The sequence below is a fragment of the Pseudophryne corroboree genome, chromosome 11 (genome assembly GCF_028390025.1).
Source record: "Pseudophryne corroboree isolate aPseCor3 chromosome 11, aPseCor3.hap2, whole genome shotgun sequence".
NCBI classification, from domain to species: Eukaryota; Metazoa; Chordata; class Amphibia; order Anura; family Myobatrachidae; genus Pseudophryne; species Pseudophryne corroboree.
The window spans coordinates 199,201,418-199,221,653 of NC_086454.1; the positions used below are offsets into that span (position 1 = coordinate 199,201,418).

General features: G+C 45.8%; 1 protein-coding gene across 3 annotated transcripts in view; it reads left to right on the top strand.

Annotated features, from left to right (window-relative positions):
* Positions 1 to 10,836, top strand: part of MEN1 (menin 1) — a 183,182-nt gene extending 172,346 nt beyond the window's left edge. For all 3 annotated transcript variants that reach the window (XM_063945203.1, XM_063945204.1, XM_063945202.1), the window contains 5 exons: positions 1,863 to 1,950; positions 2,157 to 2,293; positions 2,760 to 2,865; positions 2,949 to 3,101; positions 10,316 to 10,836. In XM_063945203.1, the coding sequence (XP_063801273.1) occupies positions 1,863 to 1,950; positions 2,157 to 2,293; positions 2,760 to 2,865; positions 2,949 to 3,101; positions 10,316 to 10,675 (844 nt within the window). In that variant the 3' untranslated portion in view covers positions 10,676 to 10,836. The remainder of the gene's footprint in view (positions 1 to 1,862; positions 1,951 to 2,156; positions 2,294 to 2,759; positions 2,866 to 2,948; positions 3,102 to 10,315) is intronic.
* Positions 10,837 to 20,236: the final 9,400 nt, after the last annotated feature.

A 20,236-nucleotide genomic window follows, 5' to 3' on the forward strand; every position in this document is an offset into this window, starting at 1 on the left:
GGCCTCTACCGCTCAGACAGGATCTGCTACAGCAGAAGCCCTGTCTGTTCCAAGACTTACCGCAGCTGCGTTTGACGGCATGGCGGTTGAATTCCGGATCCTAAAGGAAAAGGGCATTCCGGAGGAAGTCATTCCTACGCTGATAAAAGCCAGGAAAGAAGTAACCGCAAACCATTATCACCGCATTTGGCGAAAATATGTTGCGTGGTGTGAGGCCAGGAAGGCCCCTACAGAGGAATTTCAGCTGGGTCGTTTTCTGCACTTCCTACAGTCGGGAGTGACTATGGGCCTAAAATTGGGTTCCATTAAGGTCCAGATTTCGGCTCTGTCGATTTTCTTCCAGAAAGAACTGGCTTCACTGCCTGAAGTTCAGACTTTTGTAAAGGGAGTGCTTCATATTCAACCCCCTTTTGTGCCTCCTGTGGCACCTTGGGATCTCAATGTGGTGTTGAGTTTCCTAAAATCACATTGGTTTGAACCACTTAAAACTGTGGATCTGAAATATCTCACGTGGAAAGTGGTCATGTTATTGGCCTTGGCTTCGGCCAGGCGTGTGTCAGAATTGGCGGCTTTGTCATGTAAAAGCCCTTATCTGATTTTCCATATGGATCGGGCAGAATTGAGGACTCGTCCCCAGTTTCTCCCTAAGGTGGTATCAGCTTTTCACTTGAACCAACCTATTGTGGTGCCTGCGGCTACTAGGGACTTGGAGGATTCCAAGTTACTGGACGTAGTCAAAGCCTTGAAAATTTATGTTTCCAGGACGGCTGGAGTCAGGAAAACTGACTCGCTTTTTATCCTGTATGCACCCAACAAAATAGGTGCTCCTGCTGCTAAGCAGACTATTGCTCGCTGGATTTGTAGCACAATTCAGCTGGCGCATTCTGCGGCTGGATTGCCGCATCCTAAATCAGTGAAAGCCCATTCCACGAGGAAGGTGGGTTCGTCTTGGGCGGCTGCCCGAGGGGTCTCGGCTTTACAACTTTGCCGAGCTGCAACTTGGTCAGGGGCAAACACGTTTGCTAAATTCTACAAATTTGATACCCTGGCTGAGGAGGACCTTGAGTTCTCTCATTCGGTGCTGCAGAGTCATCCGCACTCTCCCGCCCGTTTGGGAGCTTTGGTATAATCCCCATGGTCCTTACGGAGTCCCCAGCATCCACTAGGACGTCAGAGAAAATAAGAATTTACTCACCGGTAATTCTATTTCTCGTAGTCCGTAGTGGATGCTGGGTGCCCATCCCAAGTGCGGATTGTCTGCAATACTTGTATATAGTTATTGCCTAACTAAAGGGTTATTGTTGAGCCATCTGTTGAGAGGCTCAGTTATATTTCATACTGTTAACTGGGTATAATATCACGAGTTATACGGTGTGATTGGTGTGGCTGGTATGAGTCTTACCCGGGATTCAAAATCCTTCCTTATTGTGTCAGCTCTTCCGGGCACAGTATCTTAACTGAGGTCTTGAGGAGGGGCATAGAGGGAGGAGCCAGTACACACCAGATAGTACCAAATCTTTCTTATAGAGTGCCCAGTCTCCTGCGGAGCCCGTCTATTCCCCATGGTCCTTACGGAGTCCCCAGCATCCACTACGGACTACGAGAAATAGAATTACCGGTGCGTAAATTCTTATTTTTAGTGGTTGTTTCATCTGTCTCTGCTGCTAAGAAGCCTTGATATGCTTGAAGTCAGGGGCAACACAAGTAGAGAGGAAGTGAGCTGAGAAAAAATCTTCGGAATCTTATCAGCAAAGGACTGCAGGGATTGGATGAAATTATTTTATTTTGTATGATAGAAAAAATAAGCAATTTCTTCTACTTTGGAATGATTTTAATTTTCATATATAATTCTTTATCCTCAGATATCCAATGGCTTTGGGTAATTTGGCAGACCTTGAAGATTTAGCTTCAACCCCCGGACGTCCAAAGCCTCTTGAACTTTATCACAAGGTGATTTCTATTTGTAAATTATATTCAGGTTTCTCTGCTTTCTCATTTATATGTGGCTTAAAGCATTTTCACATGAATTAAAAAAAAATGTTCTGGAGTTTTTTCCACAAATCTTGCATGGAGCTGTTAATCACTTGAGCTTTTCCATTAATATGAGATTATTAATATTAGTACTTTACCTGTAAACTCCTTGCTCATCTACACAGGCTGTACGGTCCTCTCGAGTACACTATGAAAACCAGCACTTGTATCCTCACATTTATTTAGCTGCTTATCATTGCCGGAACAAGGATGTGCGAGAGGCATTAAAGGCCTGGGCTGAGACATCTGCAGTCATTCAAGAGTGAGTCTTTATATTAATTAGTAGTTCTCTCTTTCATCTCTTGTTTACTTATAGGCCCTACACACTGGCCGATATTCTGAAAGATATGAACGATCTCGTTCATAAATGAACGAGAACTCGTTCATATCTTTCAGTGTGGAGACTCCAGCGATGAACGATGGGCGTCCCCGCGCTCGTTCATCGCTGGTCTCCCGTCGGCTGTGCATGCAGGCCAATATGGACGATCTCGTCCATATTTGCCTGCACTTCAATGCAGCCGCGTGACGGGGGGAGTGAAGAAACTTCACTCCCCCCGTCACTGCCCCCCCGCCGCCGGGTCGCTCGTCGGCCGTATCGGCCGTCGGGCACCTCGGCGGCGCATCGGGAAATGAGTAGGGCCCATTACTCTACATATCCTACACTTCTACTTTCTAATCATATATTTAATATTTTATATCTTTTGTCTTGTACGGTTTTCTGTCTCTAGGTATAATTACTGTCGGGAAGATGAGGAAATCTATAAAGATCTCTTTGATATTGCCAATGATTTGTTACCTAACTTATTAAAAGAAGAAGCCTCATCAGACAACCCGGTAAGTAACTAGTAAAGTCTACATTTTGGCCTTGTGAAACAAGTATTAGCCCTGTTTTTTTTACTTTATTTTATCTTTATTAGGCTGGTACTGCTCTTCAGGATCCTCTGTGCTTTGCAAACCTCTTGCGTTTTTATGATGGAATCTGTAAATGGGAAGAGGACAGCCCAACACCTGTGCTACATGTGGGCTGGGCCACATTCCTCGTCCAATCACTGGGAAGATATGATGCGCAGGTTAATATGATACTTGCAACTAGAATAATTAGTCAAATGTATAGCTAGAATGGCTATGGTTAGTAGAGTATTTTATATGAGCAATTGAGTAGTTTATGAATGTATTTTTATTTTTTGCATTATATTGTGCTAAATGACCTCTGAAATACTGGCATGCCTTGAGAAAGGTATCTGAATTACTGAACTAGAGGATGAAATAGAAAGCATAACAAAGTATACACCCATGAGTCAAAACATTATATCCAATCCCCTATGAAGCAAATGACATTGACAGTGTCGTAGCAAGGGTGCATGTTATGGTCAGGGATATATTAAATGGTAATCTGACATTAGGCAGCTATAGTCCATGTGTTTATTGCAGAAAATATGGTTAGGTGTAAAGATCTGAACGACTTGGATAAGGGGCAAATCGTTACTGCCAGGAAACTGGGTCAGAGGATTTCTGAAACAGGAAGGCTTGCAGGTTGCTCAAGATGAGCCGTGTTTAGTACATACTGACACTTGTTCAAGGAGGGAGTCTTTTTTTTTTAATAAAGTCATTTTTATTCAGTAGTCTGGAGAAATAGGTACAGACATTGCAGAGCATCATCATAGCACAAAAAAAAAAGAAAAAGAAAAAATACATCAAATTATCTCGAATCAGAGCCACATTTTGGAGAGTAGTTTACAGCATTGGAATAACAGGCCAAGTCCATGAGGGAATATGCAAGGATTTCCTATTATTCGGACCAATTGGGTCTGCAAAATCCGTAGCCAAATATATTAATCTCCATTAACTTTTATATTTACACCCTTAAACTAAACAGTAAGAAAAACAACAAAAAGAAACAGAAGCAAAGTGAGAAGAAATCATCTGATTCAGGACCACATTAGTCATGCATATAAGTAGGCGAACACGCAGGGCTCAACCGCCAAACATCTCAAATATACATCATGAAATATTAAGATTTTAATATGTTAGCACTTCATTGCCCACTATATTTGGGGAACCAGGTGAGAATGGGGGGAGTCTAGCCATGGAGACCAAACCTTTTCAAATTTGGCTGATGCGTTTTGTTTCATATATATGTATCTTTCCTTAATTATTGTGTCATTAATTAAGGTCTTTAGCGCAGATACTAAAGGGCCTCTAGGGGCCATCCATAGCCTCGCAATGCAAACCTTAGCCAAGGCACATACACTGCGAGCATAAAGACCCATTGAAACAGACAAAGAAGTAGAGCATCCCATCCCCAAAATACAGAATTGTGGGGTAAGCAGTCTGCCAGTCACTCCCGTACTCTCCAGAATTGACCTGACCCCCAACCAGAACACCCCCAACCTCGGGCAATCCCACACTAGATGCCAGAATGTTCCCACCGCCCCCCCGCACTTAGGACAAAGGCCAGATCCGCCCGTCCCAAAAGTAGCCAGCCTAGCTGGAGTCATATATGTTCTGTGTAAAATGAAAAATTGAATTTGCTGATATCTGAGAGATTTGGTAACTTTGGCAGGGTATTCCAGAGCAAGGGCCCAGTCCTCCTCAGTTATTAAACCCATATCCTCCTCCCACTTTCCACGGAGACGTGTCAAAGGGTCCGTATGGAGCTTGGTAAGAAGATATCCATACGCAAGGGAGACCATCTTAGCTCGACCCAAAGTAGCCACAAAAGTCTTGATGGGGAATGGGAGGATTCGTGGGGGGGATTCAGCAAATTGGGACTGGAGGGCGTGACGAAGCTGGAGGTATCTGAAGAAATAGGAATTGGGTAGGTCAAACTCATCTCTCAGTTGTTGAAAGGATTTGAATACATTATCTAGGTAGAGTTGAGAAATAGAGACCACTGATCTAGGGGCCCATACCTCCCGCCCCTCAAGTGCATGTAGTTCAGGGAGCCAGTCAGAGTACCAGAGGGGGGTGTCCGGATCCAGGTCCTCGTACCTCAAGAGGTCTCTCAGGGCCCGCCATATCTTTAAGGCCTGGAAAATAATAGGGGGAAGAAACCGAGCCATGCTCCCACTCAGTAGCACCTGCACAGGAGAGAGGTGGGGAAAGTAACAGCGAATAAACTCACAATGTATAGAGTCAGCCCCAGAATCTTGCGCCCACACACTGATATGAGTCAGCTGAGCAGCGTAGTAATACATCTGAAAATTAGGCAGAGCCAGGCCACCGTCAGATCGCTGCCTGGTAAGGTTATTTAGCTGTATCCTAGGTCGTTTGTTAGCCCATATCAGTGAGGATAGAATGCTATTTAATTTCCTAAAGAATATTGGATAAATATATACCGGGGATTGGAGAATAATGTATAAGAGTTTGGGCAGTATAATCATTTTAATGAGGTTAACCCTGCCAGACACCAACAGTGGAAGCTTACACCAAGTTTTGGATCTGCCCATGACCCACTGCATGGTCGGGTCCAGGTTCAGAGGGACAAAATCAGAAGGGTCGTTAGTTATTTGGATTCCGAGGTACTTAAATTGTAACGTCCAACATAATGGCAGGGGGATTTTGGAAACAGTAGGAGGGGGGCCTATGACTGGCATAATGTATGATTTAGACCAGTTAATTCTAAGACCCGAATGATCTCCAAAGCTCTCTATCACACGCAGCAGAATGGGCATTGACTTGGTGTAATCCTGCAAAAACAACAACATGTCATCGGCGTAAAGAGCTATTCTATCCTCACGTGAACCCGTACAGATTCCCACAATATCTGGGTGCGATCTTATCAAACAGGCCAGGGGCTCGATGGCCAAGGCAAACAGCGTGGGGGATAGGGGGCAGCCCTGTCTAGTACCACGGGACAGTTGAAAAGAGGGGGATACATAGCCGTTTACCAAGATCCTGGCACTCGGATGTTGATACAGTAATTTAGTCCATCTGACAAAGTTGGGTCCAAAGCCCATACAAGCCATCACCTCCCATAAATAAGCCCATTCAATGCTGTCAAAGGCCTTGGCCGCATCTAACGAGACCACAGCCGAGTCAGAAGGGGAGTCATGGGGGAGTTGTAAAATGGTATACAGTCTACGTAGGTTGATAGACGTGGACTTCCCTGGCATGAAGCCGGTCTGGTCCGGGTGAACGAGGGAGGTGATCACTGTGTTAAGTCGTACTGCCAAAATCTTTGCCCGGACCTTAGCATCGGTGGGAATCAGGGATATCGGTCTATAGGAGTCTGGAGACCCAGGGTCCTTACCGGGCTTTGGGATCACTATTATAACTGCCTCTGACATAGAGGGGGGAAGTTCGTTATTGGCAAATATATCTAAGTATAGGGCATGGAGCCTGGGCCCAAAAAAATCAACATGATTTTTGTATACCTCGGAGGGAATTCCGTCACAACCCGGAGCCTTGCCATTAGGGGACACACCAATGGCCGCAGTCACCTCCTCAAGCGTCAAAGGCGCCTCCAGCAGCCCACAGGCCTCAGAGGAGAGTGCGGGCAGCGGAACACCCCCCAGGTAATGTGAAAGATCTAAAGTAGAGCACGTCAATTGTGAGCTATAGACTTCAGAGTAATAAGATCGGAATAACTGCGCAATGTCCGGTGTGGTGTCAACAAAGGAGCCATCTCCACCGGACATTTGGGTGATCGTAGTCCCGGGACGATCATAATGTATCAGACGGGCCAGGAGGCCCCCCGTCCTATCAGCGTGCATATAAATATTAGTAGCCTTAAAGAGGAGGGATAGAGAGTTTTTATCAGACAGGTGGGCTAACCAAGCCGACTGAGCCACTAGCCAGCGTGCCCTTGTCGCAGGGGCACCATCAGATAAATATTGGGACTCCAGTTCCCTAGCGTCACTTTCAAGGGCCTGTTCTCTTTCCCTTGAGGACATTTTATGAGCCGCTATACGTCCAATATATGAACCTCTCAAAAACACCTTAAATGAATCCCAAACTACTGTACCCGGGGCAGACCCTACATTGTCGTTAAAGTAACCCTCCCACTGAGTCTCCAGATCACTGCAGTCACCGAGCTGGGCCAGCCAAGAGGGGTGCAACTTCCAATAAGAGTGCCCCCTCTGACTTTCCACAGCAAGAGTCATCAACAGAGGGGAGTGGTCAGAGACCCCTCTAGCCTCGTAGTGGATATCAATGACCCCAGGGACAAGGGCGGGGGACATCAACATCAGGTCAATCCTGGAGAAGTAGCCATGAGTGCTGGAAAAACAGGAAAACTGACGGGCCACAGGGCGACGAAGCCTCCACACATCCACCCACTGCAAACTTTTCAAGAAATCAGCAAACTTGGTAGGACCACCACCCGCCAGCGCAACCCTCGGGGAGTGCCATCGGTCTAAGGACAAATCTAGGATGTTATTAAAATTGCCCAAGCAAATCACTGGGGTAGTAGGAGATGGAGCAATGAAAGAAGCAGCCTGCTGCAACACAGCATATGAAAAAGGAGGGGGGACATACACCGCTAAAATGTAATAGGGCTGGAAACTCAGCTTACACTCCATAAATACAAATCTTCCATACGGGTCAGTTTTGATCGATAACAGCTCAAATTGCACTGACTTTTTAATCAGAACCGAGACACCAGTAGAAAAGGAGGAGTGAGAGACATGGTAAGCCCATCCCACCCAGGCCCGTCGTAAGGACAATAACCTATGTCCCTCCAAGTGGGTCTCACTGAGGCATGCAATATCCGGGTCATATTTCTTAATCATATTCAGAACCAAAGATCGTTTGATTTTGTTATTCAGACCTCGGACATTCCATGCCAGAAATTTCAGGTTAATCATGACCCCATGTAAGCTCTATGTGCCACCCGGATAGACATCTCCCAAAATACATCTTAAGAATCAACATTATTAACAACAGCAGCACATGACGTAGATAAGCCCTGCGTTGTAAGCCATTGCATCTGAAATATTAAACATCTTTGCTTCAAAAAATACATAGATAAGAAAAATAACAAACTAAAGAAAGAAACCCGAAAACAGCAAAAGGAGGCGTAACTAGCAGCTTCCCAGCTAACCGTCCCCTCCCCATATACCACCCCAAACTCCGGCATACTTATATCCCGAACAATCAACCCAAACTACCAAGCGCTAAGAAGGCCTAGATTCTCAACTGAACCTCTAACCCACTCTAACCAACACCACTTGGTCGTAAAAGTCTTGAGCCACCAATGCAAAGGAGGGGGGCTCCCCGATCTATGATCGTTCCCTCCGGTAATCTAGGCTCCAGCCTCTTCAACGCAGGAGGTCAGTCCGGAGCCAGCTGCCGAGCACCCGGCGCATATCCGTCCAGCCATTGGGCCGCCTTTCTAGGGGAATTAAAAAACTTGGTCTCCCCATCCGCCACGACCCGGAGCCTTGAAGGAAACAGCATGGAGTATGAAATGTTGAGGTCTCGCAGACGCCGTTTAATAGGCATAAACTGGGCTCGGTCCTTCTGGACGTCTGCGGCAAAGTCCGGGAAGGCCGACACCTTGACTCCATTGCGGACCAACGGGCCCTTCATACGACCTAAGCGGAGAACCGAGTCACGGTCCTTATAATGCAGGAATTTGGCGATGAAGGTGCGAGGAGGGGCACCAGGAGGTAGCGGCCGAGATGGTATCCTATGTGCGCGCTCCACCGTGAATTGGGCCGTAAAGGACTCAGCGCCATACATCTCTTTAAGCCAGGATTCGAGGAAGTCCTCCGGCTGCGAACCCTCTTCTCTTTCAGGCAGGCCTACAAATCTTACATTATTTCTGCGCAGCCGTCCCTCCATGTCTAAAAGCTTGGTCTGGAGAGAGGAAACCTGCTGGGTCACCGTGGATACGGACTGTTTTAGGGGACCACACATATCTTCCAGGTTGGAGACCCGTGTCTCCGCCTCACCCACTCTCTCACGGATACGTTGGACATCTTGTCGGAGCAAGGAGAGGTCGCACTGCACCTTTTCCATCTTATCGGAGAGACGCTGTTCACTGCCAGCTATAGCCTCCAGCACCTGTTGAATAGACGGCGCCTCCGCTGCCTCCGGGGAATTGACAGCAGACTCAGAAGGGGAGGTCGAGTGTGTCGGAGAGGTTCCCTGAGAAGGAGCCGATGTTACCCTGGGAGTGGACTGCCTAGCAAATCTTTCTAGTTTGGCCGCGGCCGCACTCTGGCCGTCCTTAACCATATTGGACAGTAGCAGTCACACTCACCCCAGGGTAGGGTTGCAGTATAGAAGTGTAATTAGAAGGCGGCAGCAGCAAGGTTGTGTATAATCAGTGGCGGGAACCAACCGTGCCCAGACTGTAGGTCAAGATATCAATGGATAGGAAGTACAGGCTTGTGTAAAAGTAACAGCATGGACGAGAGTAATGAGGAGGGAATATCCTGCAGCAAATTCCGGGAGGCAAAAGTAGGATATTGGTGTGTAGTACACTGTAGGATATTAGTGCAGTACAGCAGTGTAGTTAATTCCAAACTATATGCAGCTCCTGTCTGGTAGAATGGGAGAGCTGTGCAGTGGAAGTAGCTGACTTTGCCTCCAATCACAGGTGAAATTTAGCATAGTTATTAAGAGATTAGGAGTGGGAGAGAGCAGCATGCAGTAAGTAAGGTCCCAGAGTGCAGAGACAGTTCACAAGGCACATGAGAATCCCAACAGGCAGCTCTTCATATGTCCAGGCGTGGGCAGCAGCCTATATAAGCAGCTTCTAAGATGGCCGCCGTGCCCCTTCCCCAGGAGTACCTGTATTTTCTCTGGCTATCAAGGCCCCAGGCCACAGCCCGACAGGCAGAGGAGAAGCTATCCCCTGTTTCCAGTCCCTCCGCGGCGTCCGGCGGCAGCAGCAGCCCGACGTTCGAGCTCCAGGCGACTCGCGGTCGAGGGCGCCAAAATCGAGGCCGGGGATCTGGAGGAGGTGCAGGCCGCAGGGCCGGAGGTCGGTAAATGCCGCTCCACGGGTCCCGAAGAGTGCGGAGAAAGGTGCCCGCCGGTGCCCACAGCCTGTGGTGCAGATTCCAGCCGGGCAGAGACACCAGAGGGAGTCAGGATAAGTTGCAGGAGTTTGGTGGCCGGGGAGCTCCCGAGATCTGCTGCTTACTCCTCAGCCGTCGTAGCCACGCCCCCTCCAAGGAGGGAGTCTTTACTAAAAAAGGTCTTCTTTTCTCTTTATAACCGAGATAGAGATTGAACTGTTATTTGTAACTACTGTATAAATAATTTCCTAAGGATGTAGGAGACTGCCATGCGTTGTGTATTTAAAGCTGACTGACCTTTTGACCATTTTCAGGTAAGGCAGCAGGTGACGTTAGTGAACTCAGACCCTACTAATGAGGATGATGACTCTGATGATACCAGAAGAAGGGCCCATCGCAGAGAGTCTAGGCCTGGGGAACCTGTTCAGCCTCTTCAGCGCCCGTCCCAGGAGCAGAAGGGGGAGGAGACAGAGCTTGCACAGGCACTCACACTCAGTTTCCAGAGCCAGAAAATGAAAGGAATGAAAGAGCTTTTAGTAGCAGCAAAAGTGAACTCCAGTGCTATAAAACTGCAGCTCACTGCCCAGTCACAAGTACAGCCAAAGAGAGCACGAGGGCCTGGTACAAGAGACTACAACCTGGGATATCTGAAAAGACAGCGCAAAACAATCTAAGAAAGGAGGGAGGGAACTACAGTAAGAAAAGCTGTGTGAAAAGGCATCCAAAATGAGAATTTATTTTTGCTACTCATGTTTTGTTTTTCAATATTGTAAAAATGTGTCTGTAATATAATTACTGACTGAATAATAAGCACATTAAAGTGTATCTTACTTTCTTTGGTGTCATATTTAAAAAGTGTTTCTATGGTATTGCAGAAATGTTAGCTGGTATTGTCTGTCAGAGATATTTGTTTATTTAGAGACCTCTAACCCAAACGCGCGGACACCCACTAAAGCTTGAGGAGAGGAAATTTCGTACTCAGCGCAGGAAGGGATTCTTCACTGTAAGGGCAATACGAATATGGAATTCACTGCCAGAGAAGGTTGTAATGGCGGACTCGGTCAATGCGTTTAAAAATGGGTTAGATAAATTTCTAACAGAAAAATATTTACGAGGATATAGCCTTTAACCAGAATAGAATAGGGAATATAATATATTTCAGGTTGAACTCGATGGACTTACTGGTCTTTTCTCCGGCAGGGTCCACAGGTTATCCACAGAGTAACAATGGGATATGATGAAGCAACAGCAGATTTGCACCAATCGGTCAAAGCTTTCCAGCCTCCCAGCTTGCAACGGGCCCGTCCATATATCCCCGCATCTTGGCTCAGGCAAATCAGTTTTTTGTTTGGTGTGGCAGGAGCCGGACCATGGTCAGAGGGCCGGTGGTTTTTAGCAGCCCTAAGCTTTCTTATTTTATTTTTATAGTCTTACTATTTTTCTGAGCAATCTTTCTAAACAGCGTCTTATACGTACCTTAGAAAGAGTCGCTCCAACAACTCTCCGCCGGGTCGCGACAACACTTACCCACGAGTACAGTGCTGTTTCGGCGGGCGTCTGTGTCTGATATACTAGCAGTTCCAGCAAAACGTTACCAGGCTGTGGTCGGAGCACAGGGAGAAGGTAAGGCATCGGTTCTGCTTTGAAGGGGAATACAGACACAGCCGCACTGTTTTGGGAGACTACCAAACAGTCGCTGATGTTGCTGCCACCTCGGCTGCACCAGTGCTAGGCCTTAGGGATCATAGGCTTCCGGAATAGTATGAGGCCGCGATCCCTAGGGTTGATGTCAGCAGTGGGGAGTCAGATGCTCCCCTTGTCGCCCCTTCCCCCGGTTCATGACCAGTTTCCTCCGCGTCTCCCGCCATGAACTGTTTTCCCACTTCCATCTCAGACGCTGTACATGAAGGGGACCCAGTCGCAGCATAGGCGGCTGTGTGACTGGTGCGTCTGTGTTAACCATAGGTTCATGGAGAGGCAGTGTAAACTAGTAGCGTCTGGATCCACTCAGCATTCGCTAATGTATTGATCGGTCTTGGAAGCGAGGTGAGTCTCCCTGTATCCCACTCTATTGAGTACGGGTTATACAGCACTAAGTTTCTACCTTTTTGAGTATGAATAGTTAAAAAAAGTGCCTATTGCATATGAGTCTGAATACATTTACTGTTGTTTATTTCGCAATGCGTCTGAATACGGTAGATCTGTTTAAACATGATTCAGTAATCTGTTCTCCTACATACTTGAAATGTAGTTGTAGTTGATGATGTGTTCATATTTGATATTATACTAATGTATAACATGTGACTGACTGCTAGTGTGATTGCTGACTTTACTATATTCTGTCAGTTTTGTTCTATTCCGATCCTCAATGCTGGTGCATGGGTAGGGTTGGATTGTATGTCACTTTAAAAAGCTTAAAATGATTACAGTCTCAAATTGTGTAGTACACTGTGGAAGTGTTGATTATTTATCATGTCTAAGAGTGGCAAAGGTGAGGAAGATACACTCACAGCAACACCAACACTCATATCATGTTTGTCTTGCAAGCTGTGTTATCCTATACACAAGGTGGAAAGCTGCTCAATCAGATTGTAATGTCACTCAGGTGCTAAAAGGGGAGGGGTAATTCTGTGTAGGAAAAAAACTGTGTTCCCTAATGCACACCGAGTGAATAATATTACTATATAATAATAGTCAGATAATACGGAGATCTTAGTTGCGTATATCTGCAGATATAGGGTTAAGCCCCCAGGCCGATCGACAAGGCTTCTCCGTCACTGGGGGTCCCTAATACTAGGTATGGGCCTGGGGTGCAGGACCCCACAATGTCGGCACAGGTCGGCCACCCCAGGTCAGCACACAGGTGAAAATTAATCGGGGTTAATAAGAAGCACAGAAGTGCTATGTAAGTGGTGTGATTAAAATAATATATACAAAGTGATAGGAAAATAATAAGTGTTAATAAAGTGTTAGGGTGTGCCGACCTGCAGCAGCCCACCCATACCGACACAGGGGCCACTGCACCCCACACCAACCCCATAAATAATTACATATATATATCTGGGTTAAATTCCCAGTGTAAGGCCACATGGTAATGGCACCTACAGCATCTGAGAGCCAGCTTACCTGGGGATACCCCTGGCTTCCCCTTTGGCACTACTAGAGTCAGCAATCCCTCCTAATGCTGACCCATTTGTGCCTCTCTATATACAATACACAAGGTGGAAAGCTGCTCAATCAGATTGTAATGTCACTCAGGTGCTAAAAGGGGAGGGGTAATTCTGTGTAGGAAAAAAACTGTGTTCCCTAATGCACACCGAGTGAATAATATTACTATATAATAATAGTCAGATAATACGGAGATCTTAGTTGCGTATATCTGCAGATATAGGGTTAAGCCCCCAGGCCGATCGACAAGGCTTCTCCGTCACTGGGGGTCCCTAATACTAGGTATGGGCCTGGGGTGCAGGACCCCACAATGTCGGCACAGGTCGGCCACCCCAGGTCAGCACACAGGTGAAAATTAATCGGGGTTAATAAGAAGCACAGAAGTGCTATGTAAGTGGTGTGATTAAAATAATATATACAAAGTGATAGGAAAATAATAAGTGTTAATAAAGTGTTAGGGTGTGCCGACCTGCAGCAGCCCACCCATACCGACACAGGGGCCACTGCACCCCACACCCACCCCATAAATAATTACATATATATATCTGGGTTAAATTCCCAGTGTAAGGCCACATGGTAATGGCACCTACAGCATCTGAGAGCCAGCTTACCTGGGGATACCCCTGGCTTCCCCTTTGGCACTACTAGAGTCAGCAATCCCTCCTAATGCTGACCCATTTGTGCCTCTCTATATACAATACACAAGGTGGAAAGCTGCTCAATCCGATTGTAATGTCACTCAGGTGCTAAAAGGGGAGGGGTAATTCTGTGTAGGAAAAAAACTGTGTTCCCTAATGCACACCGAGTGAATAATATTACTATATAATAATAGTCAGATAACACGGAGATCTTAGTTGCGTATATCTGCAGATATAGGGTTAAGCCCCCAGGCCGATCGACAAGGCTTCTCCGTCACTGGGGGTCCCTAATACTAGGTATGGGCCTGGGGTGCAGGACCCCACAATGTCGGCACAGGTCGGCCACCCCAGGTCAGCACACAGGTGAAAATTAATCGGGGTTAATAAGAAGCACAGAAGTGCTATGTAAGTGGTGTGATTAAAATATTTTTTATTTTTTTTTCCTAAGCTGTGTTATTCTCTCAGAATCTGGTTCAGGATGGTTTGTATGCAAATTGTTTTAGCTTTCAAAAGGGGTTCTTCAAAAATACAAGGCAGATTCAGGTGCAGGTTGATCCACCTTGGGCTATGTTTGCACAGACTATCTAGTATAGCTGAAAGGATAATTCCTCCAACTCCTGTACTGGGGATAGGTTACACGATTAACCCTTAAATGCAGCTTCCCACCTGTGGTGTATCACTTCTAACAGCTGCCTCTCAAAAGAAACAGGCTGATAAGCCGGTGGTAAGAAAATCTTCATCCTCACAGGCTACACATGGTTCAGATGAGGATTCATTGGAGGATGAAAGCTCAATTAATTCTACTTCGGCATACGAAGAGAAGGAGGAAGGTCTCCGCTCAGTGGGTATAGTTGAGTTAATTAAAGCAATGAAAGCCATTCTATCCTTAGAGGATTCAGCGGAGCCTGTGTTAAAAACCAAGGCACCTGTGTTTAAACGTCCCAAAACAGTTAAGACTGAGTTTCCAGAGTCAGATCAGCTGACGGAAATCATGGAAGAGGCTTGGGCTACGCCTAATAAGTTTAGAATGCCTAAGAAATGGAATTCCAATTATCCTCTTCCAGCTGGGGATTGTTTAAAAAGGGAAGTCGCTCCTAAAGTAGATACGCATGTGATTCGATCAGTGCGAAAATCTACATTACCTTTGCCTTCAACATCATTAAATGATGTCACGGGTAGGAGAGTGGATGGTTTTCTAAAAAACATTTTTTCCCTGTCTGGGGCAGTCATAAGGCCAGCCATGGCTTCAGCTTGGATGGCAAAGCCAGTGGCTGCCTGGGCTGATGCATTGGAGGGGGATTTTTCAATAGCATCTAGAAAGCAAAAATCCCATAAAGCATATATAAAACAGGCTGCAATCTTCTTGGAAGAAGCAGCATTTGATATGGGTACTATTGCATCAGCTTCAACAATAGCTGCTCGTAGAGCAGTTTGGATACATACGTGGAAAGCTGATTAAGAATCTAAGAAGGTTTTGGAATCTTTGCCCTTTTCTGGAGATATTCTTTTTGGTAAAGAATTTACAAATATTTTGGAGTCAGAAGCAGACTCCAAGAAAGTAAAGTTTCCATCCACATACAATTTCAAGCCTAAAGTTCCGGCTTTTTGGCGCTTTCGGTCTAAAGGAAAAGCTAAAGGTAAAAGTGATAGCAGGCAGTCCCAATACAACAAGTCTGGTAAGACTAAAAAGCATTTGGCTACCAGAGGACCAGTTGGTAAGAGAGATAAGTTATCAGCCTAATGAAGCGGGCCTCCACCTGGGGGATCCCGGGGGGCCGAATTCATTTTGCACAGATCTGGCAGCAGTCTACAACAGATGCCTGGGTGCAGGAAGCGGTATCTCTAGGTTATGCTTTTGCCTTCAAGAAATAGCCTCCTCGCAGGTTTTTTTGTACCAGCCCGTCTCGGGTAGAGACGAAGGCCAGGGCTTTGCAGGAGGCAGTTCAGAAATTGCTTCAGTCAGGAGTAGTCATCCAGTTCCTCATGCACAACGAGGACAGGGGTTTTACTCCAAACTGTTTTTAGTTCAGAAGCCAAATGGGTTATTTCGGCCCATTCTCAATATCAAAGTGCTCAACAAATACATTTGGGTACCTCAGTTTCACATGGAGACTTTACGTTCCATCATTTTGGCCCTGGAGCCAGGGGATTATATGGTATCCCTGGATATACAGGATGCTTACCTACATGTTCCTATAGCACTGTCCCATCAGTGCTATCTCATGTCCACTATCCTCCAACAGCATTTTCAGCATTTAGAGGGAGGAGCCAATGCACACCAGATATAGTACCTAATCTTTCTTTAAAAAGTGCCCAGTCTCCTGCGGAGCCCGTCTATTCCCCATGGTCCTTACGGAGTACCCAGCATCCACTACGGACTACGAGAAATAGAATTACCGGTGAGTAAATTCTTATTTTTCCCTCTGCTGGCTGTTAGTAAGAAGAACTATGGGGGTCATTCTGAGTTGTTCGCTCGGTAAAAATCTTCGCATCGCAGCGATTTTCCGCTTAATGCGCATGCGCAATGTCCGCACTGCGACTGCGCCAAGTAAATTTGCTATGCAGTTAGGAATTTTACTCACGGCTTTTTCATCGTTCTGGCGATCGTAATGTGATTGACAGGAAATGGGTGTTACTGGGCGGAAACAGGCCGTTTTATGGGCGTGTGGGAAAAAACGCTACCGTTTCCGGAAAAAACGCAGGAGTGGCCGGAGAAACGGAGGAGTGTCTGGCCGAACGCTGGGTGTGTTTGTGACGTCAAACCAGGAACGACAAGCACTGAAATGATCGCAGATGCCGAGTAAGTCTGGAGATACTCAGAAACTGCTACGAGGTGTGTAATCGCAATATTGCGAATACATCGTTCGCAATTTTAAGATGCTAAGATTCACTCCCAGTAGGCGGCGGCTTAGCATGAGCAAATCTGCTAAAATCCGCTTGCGAGCGAACAACTCGGAATGACCCCCTATATACTATGTAATAATAGAAAATGTAGAGCTCTTCGTTACATATGTTTTGCAAAAGATATGATAAGCCTCCAGGCCACTTCACGGCTGCTCTATTACTGGAGGTCCCTAACGAAGCATAAGTCCAGGGCTTGGACCCCACAAAGTCGGCTCAGGCCCGACCACCCTAGCACACCATTGAGATACTAAAGTGTTAGTATGTGTTAAGAAAGAAGCAGAAGCTATGGGTTAGAAAGTGCTACAAAAATAAGGGTGTTAATAAAATACTCCAAAGAGTAATATTAGTGAAAAAATAGGAGTGTTACATAAGTGCTAAATAAATAATATGGCGTGCTACCCCAAAGTAGCCCAGTCACACCAGACCTGGGGGGTACCACTCCCCAAACTCACACACAGCATAATAATAATATCCACTATGGGTCATACAATTGCTTAATGTACGGCCACATGATAATGGCACATACAAAACATATCCAGATTGAGAGCTAGCTTACCTGGAGGCACCCCTGTATCCTCCAAATGGCACCACAGGACCCAGCATGCCCTCCTAATGCTGGCTCCATCTATGCCTCCCTGGTGAACAAGCCTAGCTTTTGTGACCGTTTATCGAGCGATGTTTGGGGCAGTGATACTCTATCAGCCTGCGGGTGTGAGTGGTGCAGGAGGCCTTGTGGGAAAACCGTGCTGTGTACCCAGTGTTTAAAAGCACGTGACAAAGGAGAGCGGCTGGGACTTCCATTGACCGGCTTGCAGCTGCGCACTATATGGCGGCTTTGAGCTCCGGAGAAAGTGCTTGGTGCTAGCTGCGGCTGCGGTCGCTCGGGTCTACGGCTCTGTGCGACTTTGTGCTTGGTAGTCGTACAGGAGGATGGCTCCCAACACGGAGAGGGATCCAGACAGGCTCTGTCGGCACCAGAAAGGCCGCACGACGCTGCGGAGCTCGGAGGAGACGGGGACGTGTGCTCCTTGCTGGGGCACGGGCCTGATGAGAATGGCTGCATCCTCTATGTTCTGTGGCTCCTGCTTGTGACTGCGCTCTGGGTGACCGCGGTTGAGAATCCTCCTGTTTGGCAGAGAATGTGCTCCTGGCAGCTGCGGCTGTGAGACCTTTAGTGACACCTACCAGTGAATTCCAGGCGGTGGAGGCTGAGAAATCCCATGAGTTATCTGTTAATTGGGTGACTGCCCTGAGCCGTGGGAGAGGTGTGTGGGCTACTTCTATCAATATTGGCCCAAAGTTCCCCAGATATTTGATAAACATGGAGTGTCATGTACACTTGAAAAAGGGGGATCGCGGGTGTTAACATTCCAGACCCATGTGAGTAAAACGTGTGGCTCAGTAATTATATGGTGGAACTGTGTGGCAGTGAAGTAGCGTCACTGACCGTAATACTGCCTCAGTGTGCATTATTGGAATAATGCGCTCCTTTTGACAATAGCGGCTAAATTTGACAGAATATGTTTACAGGTGCTGCTTTTCAACTCTGGTCGATATATCGTCTGGAAGAAGTGCCATGCTAAAACAATGCAGCTGGATTATTTATTTATATATATTTTGTTTGTGCTTACTCTGGACAGTGGGTATTTTTGATAATAGTAACTGTATCTGATAGTCTGTGTATATAAAAAAGTTACCATTATGTGGAGTTCAGAGATCATGGTGTCGTCCAGGGGGTTTGCCCTCCACTTGCTGGGATGGGGGGTCCCTTTATTGGGATTTGAAATATAAAACTAACCTTTGGACAAAAATTGGGATTGGATAATGCCCCATAATGCGAAATCTTTACCATACTCGTCTCCCTGTGCATCACTTAGTTGCGTCTCATGGAATACTGGAGGACTTAACTCTCCTATCAAGCGTAAAAAAGTGCTTACACATTTACACCGACTTGATCCAGATATTAGTTTTCTACAGGAAACACACTGGAGGATTGGTGATGGCTCATCTCTTAGGGCTAATTGGATTAGTGACTGCTTTTCGGCCTCTTATACTAAAAAGACCAGAGGTGTTGCCGTTTTATTTGCACGTCGACTTTCATACACTATCTTAGACACAGTTCTAGATCCCAACGGGAGATATATTTTAATTGATGTTAAGATTGGCGATACCCCATATACAATTTTGAATATATATGCTCTGAACATTAGGGTGTCAGAATTTTTAAACCACATTGTTCTTTTATTACATCAACGTGAAACTTTTTCCCTCATTATTGGCGGAGACTTTAACACAGTTAAGGACCCAATATTAGACAAATCTCCTATACCTCTTTCCTTACACTCCCCCTCTTGGACAGCTCTTAATACATTCATGTTGAAATTGCAACTAACTGATGTTTGGAGACTATTTCACCCCTTGGATAAAACTTTCACTTTTCATTCAGGCGTTCATCACTCAGTTTCTCGAATAGATTATTTCCTGGTTGCTAATACTTTGATAACGGAGGTATCTTCTGCCAACATAGCGGAAATAGTAATCTCCGATCATGCACCTATTGAGTTCTCCTTTAAATTGCCGATTATGGGCCCCTTACATCGTTCATGGAAATTTCCAACATACCTTTTTCACTCTGAACATTTCCGTGATTATTTAAAAACTCACTGGCTGGATTATGTGGATAATAATATTGGCCACTGGGATACTCCTATTTTATTTTGGGAAGCATCCAAATCGGTAATGAGAGGCCATATCATCTCATATGTCTCCCAACGCAATAAATCGCAGAAAAAACAATATGACATCCTATATAAGGCTTTGCAAAACTCCTTCTCTCTGTATGTTGATAACCCTTCAGAGGAAAAATTCTCTACATATACTCAAGCCAAAGCTTTACTAGAAAATTTTTTGCTGGCCCAAGCACAATTACGCATAGACTTTACAAAAAATAGATATTATCGTTGGGGCACACAACCAGGACGCCTATTGGCTTCTTTAACCAGAACACATAAACGAAAAATTCATATAGTCTCAATAAAAAAAGATACCACCTCCCCCCTAACGCGGACCTCTGATATTTCAAGGGCCTTTCATGAATATTATAGTAAACTATACTCGGCGGACCCTTTGGTCCCAGATTCCTTAGAGGAAATCATTCGAGAAGCTAAATTGCCTACTTTGACAAACGAACAAAAGGAACTTTTAGACTCTGACATAACAGAAGAAGAAATTAGCTTGGCAATATCCTCCCTTCACACTTGCAAAGCACCAGGCCCAGATGGCCTATCTGGCGAATACTTTAAGCTTCTAAAACTAGACATAACCCCTGCTCTACTGGAACTCTATCGTAATATACACAAATCTTGTCCAGTTTACCCTTCTTTTAACAATGCATTTACCACTCTAATTCCAAAGCCAGATAGAGACCTAACACTGCTCGGATCTTACCGCCCCATTACCCTGTTAAATGTGGATTTTAAAATTCTTTCGAAAATATTTTGTACTAGATTACAATTATTCTCCTCT